At 46.4% G+C, this 6,779-nt stretch overlaps 2 protein-coding genes across 3 annotated transcripts in view; one reads left to right on the top strand and one right to left on the bottom strand.

The window, feature by feature from the left end:
• Positions 1-1,049, bottom strand: part of LOC119017549 (calcium and integrin-binding family member 2-like) — an 8,674-nt gene extending 7,625 nt beyond the window's left edge. Inside the window, exon 1 of the mRNA XM_037094278.1 lies at positions 751-1,049. The gene's annotated coding sequence lies outside the window, so the exon portion shown is untranslated. The remainder of the gene's footprint in view (positions 1-750) is intronic.
• LOC119017547 (isocitrate dehydrogenase [NAD] subunit alpha, mitochondrial-like) lies at positions 132-6,385 on the top strand. Of its 2 annotated transcripts, none has more exons than XM_037094275.1 (11): positions 132-266; positions 1,166-1,231; positions 1,908-1,991; positions 2,528-2,642; positions 2,738-2,925; positions 3,817-3,950; positions 4,069-4,171; positions 4,314-4,378; positions 4,489-4,573; positions 4,930-5,082; positions 5,779-5,862. In XM_037094275.1, the coding sequence occupies exons 1-11, from the start codon at positions 240-242 to the stop codon at positions 5,860-5,862; spliced, it is 1,104 nt and encodes a 367-aa protein (XP_036950170.1). In that variant the 5' UTR covers positions 132-239. The 2 variants fall into 2 exon arrangements, with proteins under 2 accessions (XP_036950170.1, XP_036950169.1); XM_037094274.1 differs by having other exon boundaries at positions 141-266; positions 1,902-1,991; positions 5,779-6,385.
• The last annotated feature ends 394 nt before the right edge of the window (positions 6,386-6,779 follow it).

Below are 6,779 nucleotides of genomic sequence, written 5' to 3'. Positions count from 1 at the left end.
TCTAGAGGATCTCGGTCCCGGCTCAGAGTGAAGCCTCTTCTCTGTAGAGGATCTCGGTCCCGGCTCAGAGTGAAGCCTCCTCTCTGTAGAGGATCTCGGTCCCGGCTCAGAGTGAAGCCTCCTCTCTGTAGAGGATCTCGGTCCCGGCTCAGAGTGAAGCCTCCTCTCTGTAGAGGATCTCGGTCCCGGCTCAGAGTGAAGCCTCCTCTCTGTAGAGGATCTCTGAGTGAAGCAGTAGGATGGCAGGCAGCGCGTGGAGGTCAATGGTGAGAAAACTCGTCGTAATGAAGTGAAGTTAAAGTGTGCGGCTGTTGTAAACTGTGTTAAATGGGTTGTGTATGTGAAGTGAAGTGTTACTGTCACTCTGCTCCTCTTTAGTGTCTCTGAAAACGGTTTTATTTGCTACATTTAGCTGGTTAGCATGCTAGCTAGCTACTTGTGAGTGTGTCCTTCAGCGTGATGACAGTTCCTGTAGCTAGCGAAGCTAACGGAGGTTTAACCAGAGTTAAACGCCGGGACAGTCACGACTTTATTCTCACGTCTGTTTCCAGCATCGTTAAACCTTCTACCGTAACGTTATAACTGCACTTTAACACTTTTACAGCAGTTACAGCCGTTAAACCGGCGCTTACGGCGACGAAAAGGTTCTCGTGAGGCGTCTCAGCCTGCAGCCACCCTGAAATCGGAACCAACGTGTTTTTAAAGACCTGCTGATTTAGCGTAACCTTATATTTAAGGCTTCATACGTACCTTGGCGAAAACATCTGTAAAGCTCACAATCAAGATGAATGTGCTCGGGTAAATTCGGCATATATGAAATCCACCCTACAGATAACTAATGTTATAAACGGGTTATACAAACATGGCTCTACTTACATTCCAACCATTTAATAAAGTTAAACATGACAAATACAAATATCAGCCACTCGCTGTGATGTCAGAGCAGGTCAAGGATTAGCTGACCCTGTTGGATCACTGCTGGTTCAGAACTCAGAACCCCAAGCAGTAATATGTCTCCTGCTCAACATGAAACAGTTCCCCTCAGAGGAGCTACACAAAATACGCATTAGTGACACATTCACTTATTGATCAGCGATCGATTGATGGGTGAATATTTTTGTATCTGATCAGTCGTCAGTGTTTGTGACCTTCATGTCTCCTGCAGTTGTCCCAGGTGGTGGTGGGAGCAGCGAGGAGACCGGCTGTGTCTGCAGCCTCCTTCACCAGAGGAGTGAGTACACAACCTGACACCTCCTGCAACACACACACACACACACACACACACACAATCTGACACCTACTGCAACACACACGCACACACACACAACCTGACACACTGATGAAGACTTTTGGGAACTGGAGGTGAAGTTTGCGATGATGTTTTACTGTAACTAATGAACTCATTTTCATTATTGATTAACTTTAAGTGAATAATTGATTCATATTATTATTGTAAAATTAAACAGAATAGTGAACAGTGATCAGTATTTTATCACAGAGATCAAACACCCAATCAGTTAATCTGGAACATGATCAACACAGTCAGTACTATCTAGAATGATTAATTAATAGGGTTAGGGTTAGTAATTGTCAGCTGTAGTTTTGCTCGAAGAACATCTTGCTGTTGAAACTTGAAAGAAAAGATGTTCAGATATCTGCTGGTCCTGATTCAGGTCTGAACCCTTTTGAATTGTATTATTGATCACTGTGTCTTCTGATCAAACCCATGATCAACAAACTGATTGGTCATTTCATCACCGCTGCAGTTTGCATAGGTCGAACCAGGTGAGCTGAGCACCTGCAGGTCGGTCCTCCACTGTGAGTAGCACTAAACCTGCTGTGTGTGTGTGTGTGTGTGTGTGTGTGTGTGTGTGTGTGTGTGTGTGTGTGTGTGTGTGTAGATGCAGACGCAGACGGTCACGCTGATTCCGGGGGACGGGATTGGTCCAGAGATCTCCTCTGCAGTCATGAAGATCTTTGAGGCGGCTAAAGTGAGTGTGATCAGAGGTTAAACTGATACTGCAGCACGGCTCCACAACGCTCTGGTGAAACAGAGCAGCACCTTCAGTGAGAGACTGATTGCTCCTGAATGCACCACTGAGCACAGCAGGAAGTCATTCCTGCCTGTGGCCATTAAACTGTACAACTCCTCCTTCTGATGATCAGACTCTAATGGCTATTTATAATACATTATAAAACAAAACAAACCAAAATTACGCATTCTCGTTTCACTTATTACACTATAACCATTTCACTGTATATTGTATATATTCCATTATTATTTTAATGGCTTCTTTAATATTTTATCTTATTTTATTGTCTATTTTAGTATTTTATTCATATTTTTATCTTTATCTCTTGTTTCCATTCATGCTGTATTTCTGTCTCTACTTTGCATGGAGCATTGGAACAAAAACAATTTACCCCCAGGGATCAATAAAGGATTCTGATTCTGAAACACAGTGAGCAGCTGTGATATTAAATCTGATGATTGATTAATTGATTGATTGATTGTTTTGACCTTCAGGCTCCGATCAGATGGGAGGAGAGGAACGTGACGGCAATAAAGGGACCTGGCGGCAGGTGGATGATCCCTCCTGATGCCAAAGAGTCGATGGATAGAAGCAAGATCGGACTCAAAGGTCCGGTTCTGTTCTCTGTTAAATCTACCTCAGAGTTTTATGTGTCCACCTTCTTTGTGTTGATTGATGTCCTCGCTGATCGTTGTCTCCTCCAGGACCCCTGAAGACACCCATCGCTGCAGGTCACCCCTCCATGAACCTGCTGCTCAGGAAGACCTTTGACCTTTACGCCAACGTGCGACCCTGCGTCTCCATTGAGGGCTACAAGACTCCGTATACCGACGTCAACCTGGTCACCATCCGGGAGAACACGGAGGGCGAGTACAGCGGCATCGAACACGTGGTGAGTGGACAGGATGCGGATGGTCCGCTGTGTGCTGCTGTACATCACATCACATCACAGCAGTTATTACCCAGACTGCACCTGTCGTAACCCTAAGCCGCCACAGGTGTTGTGTCCACCTGTGTGAGCTGGAGTGACGGTGGTGCACCTGTGTTCTGCAGGTGAGCTAGTTGCCGTGCACAGCTGTGATGCTCTGCTCCGGCTCGTCCTCGTCCTCAGGGTAAGAAGGAGGAACCAGTCAAAGCACTGACCCTGAACATCTCACCTGTGCACTTTTGCACCTGTCCAGTCCTGATGTGGATCCGTCTGTGTTCACTGTCAGCTCAGATCTGGAAGGCTCCACCACAGCTTTAGCCTAGCTTAGCACAAAGACTGGAATCAGAGGGTAACTGTTAGCGTAGCTTCATCAAAAGAGAAAAGATTCAGTCTGTCTGACTCTATGAAGTGGGTCAAAGCAGATCTCTTAGCTGGCAGTTGACACCTCAGTGTATGAGTGATGTCACTCCCTGTAAGTGATCCTGAACTCACCTGAACCCTGATGAACTTTTCCTCTCTCTTCTTTTCTGTGTTTTCCCTCTAACGTCCTGTCTCTGTTCACCCATGCAGCATTCTTTAATACAGTCCTGGAGTGCAACAGATTGACCCCCATAGAAAATTCTTTGAGTGCACAAGTGCTGAAGACACGAACATACAAGTGCATACTTTATTTGTTTGTTTTTGGGGGAGTCATGCTGTGGGGGGCCGAGGTGAAGTCTGAACAGATGAGCCTTGATTCTTGTCTCAGAGTGGACAGACACGACGCATCCACAGCGTCCGTGACCTGCAGACGTTCCTCTGCAAAGTCTTCAGTAGTTTCTTCCCCTGAAGCTCCGTCTTTTCTTGTTGTTTCAGATCGTCGACGGCGTCGTTCAGAGCATCAAACTGATCACTGAGGACGCAAGCAGACGCATCGCAGAGTACGCCTTCGAATACGCCAGAAACAACCAAAGAACCAGCGTTACAGCCGTCCACAAAGCCAACATCATGTGAGTACGACAACACTCGAGATGATGTGCCCCGCCGCTGACCAATCACAGAGCCCCTGCTGTGTCATTAATGTGTGTGTGTGTGTGTGTGTGTGTGTGTGTGTGTATGTGTGTCCAGGCGGATGTCAGACGGTCTGTTTCTGAGAAAGTGTCGTGAGGTTGCTGAGAACTACAAAGACATCAAGTTCACTGAGATGTACCTGGACACCGTCTGTCTCAACGTGAGTCAGCTGACAGATGATGATGTCACCGCGCAGACTCCCCTGACCTGCTGCATTAAATGATTTCACTGACGGTTAAACTTTCTCTTGTGTGCTCTGATTGTTTTAAACCGTGATGTGTCCTGATGTTCTGAACTTTCAGATGGTTCAGGATCCGACTCAGTTTGACGTCCTGGTGATGCCCAACCTGTACGGAGATATTCTCAGGTCGGTCTGTTCATCTTTGTTCTGATCTGTGGAGGTTCAGCTCGTCTCACCTGCAGTAAATATTGAGACGGACTGAACGTTTGAACGTTGACGTGCTGTTTGTGTCTCAGTGATCTGTGTGCTGGTCTGATCGGAGGACTCGGAGTCACTCCCAGCGGGAACATCGGAGCAAACGGAGTCGCCATATTTGAATCGGTTCGTTTTTCTTTTATTTCAGTTCACAGCTGATGAGTTCTTCTAATATCAGATCTGCAAAAGGGAATGAGGAGTCATCAGTTCATAAGTTAATGAAATGACAAAGATTAAAATAAAGCTTAAGTTTAAACAAACCACAGAAGGTTGTCCGCGTGTTTGGACACGTGAGAGCACTTTAACACAAACCCTTCCAACCAGTGAACTGACAGACGCAACGTAACTGCTGTAGAACCAGACTTCAGCTGGTCCAAACCTCAGAGATCCAACAGAACCAGTGTTGCTGGTCAAAGTTTCACATCCTGTTACAGCCGACCTCAACCTGTCTGTCTCTCTCTCTGTCTGCGGTCCTCTTGCAGGTGCACGGCACCGCCCCCGACATCGCCGGGTTGGACATGGCGAACCCGACCGCTCTGCTGCTCAGCGCTGTCATGATGCTGCGTCACATGGGTCTCCATGACTATGGCAACAAGATCCAGACGGCCTGCTTTGACACCATCAGAGACAAGAAGGTGAGACTCGGCTCATGTCCACACGCGTACGTGGATCTGCTCTGCGTCATGGCCGATGGTTCGGTTCAGGGAGTGTTTTTTGAAGCAATGATGCATGTTTGTCCATGTTCGTAGCATCGCTGACAAATTTAAACTATGATGAGCACTTGTATGGATGTTGTTCATGTTGGTCTGCGCAGGTGATCTGAGTCTTCAGATGTGTGGAGCGAACAGAGATTCTACCTGAACCTGCTCAGATGTCTTTAACGGCTCAAACAAACTCTGACCGCAGGATCCACATGGTGGATTTGTTCTGGGGTTTCGGTGCTTAACAGTAAATTCAGTGAGAGAAAATAGAGATTGCAAATATAGAGCAGAAACTTAATTAATTGAATAGAATTAGAATCTTTTAAAATGAAAAGAAGTGTGCAGTGTATCTGGGTGTGATACAGCAACAGATGACGGTGAATGATAATAATTGGTGACTCAGTGTCAGCTGGGAGACGTCATGGATCAGCTGATCAGCTTCAGTCTCATGTTCGCACTCTGTGGCGTCATCCGTGCTCTCTACTGCTCGTAGTAACATTGTGACGTCTGTTGTCAGTTTCATTTCTGTGTGTCGGGAGTTTTGCTTCATGATGAACTTCCTCACTGTTGTCGGCCCTGTGTGAGGTAACCATGGCGACAGCGTTGTCTGACCAGGTGTTTGTGTGTCAGGTACTGACGAAGGACCTGGGAGGAAACTCCAAGTGTTCAGAGTTTACAGCTGAGATCTGCCATCGCATCCAGGACATGGCGTGAAGCTGCAGGGACGGAGCCGCTGTGGGAGCCCTGAGACTCCGCCCACCTGGACCACCGCCGGCATACAGCCACGCCTCCCCGTCTCCCCGTTGACTCGTCTGATCTGTGCAGGGAAACCGTCAGCTGCAGTTTTATTTCTACTGTAGTTACATAAAACAAAAAAGTGATTTTGCTCTAACGACATTATGGATGTGGAGGGGGCGGGGCTTCTGCAGCAGCTACATGAGTAGTTAACATTACAAAACATTCACAGTAAACATACGCACAAATGATGTCACATGACCAAGTTTGGATGAATCATTTCAGGAGTGTTTGTACTCTGAGTATCATCTTCATATTAATGATAGTTAAATAATATCAGCACTCCGATTGTTCTCCACACAGTTTGGATATTTGCTATTTTTTTATCAGTAATCCAGTTTCGATGAGAGGTCGTCTTATTTATTGTTTCCTGTTACTGTCTCATGCTGTCAGTCTGAGACATCCTGAAAGATTGAAACATTATATAAAGGAAGAGAATGCATTGCTGCCTGTCTCCTTCTGTTCACTCACATCACAAACATCACGTCATGCTTCACACTGCACTTCTGTTTCCTCAACAATCAAAACAAGTCTGTGTTGGAAGATGAATAATGGCTGCAAACATGCTGAACAGAAGATGTCCTGCAGGATGACTCAGCAATCATTATCTGTTCTGTATCAAGTGTTAATGACTCTGACTGGCTGCAGTTCGTCACCACGTGTTTGAATCTTCAACGTTTCTGTTTTTTCAGTCTATTTTTAAGCGTTTAGTTGAAAAGAGTCAGCGAGAGACCCAAACTGGCAACCCTCCTCTGACGCGCCCCGGTTATCCCTCCCCGGGGATGACGTCACACGCACACGCCCCCTGCTTTCTGGACTTGAGAAATTGCCCAAGA

This window comes from Acanthopagrus latus, chromosome 4 (assembly GCF_904848185.1).
Source record: "Acanthopagrus latus isolate v.2019 chromosome 4, fAcaLat1.1, whole genome shotgun sequence".
In the NCBI taxonomy this organism is placed as follows: Eukaryota; Metazoa; Chordata; class Actinopteri; order Spariformes; family Sparidae; genus Acanthopagrus; species Acanthopagrus latus.
Note: the sequence above shows the minus strand (reverse complement) of the source record. Positions and strands in the feature narration are given on the sequence as shown.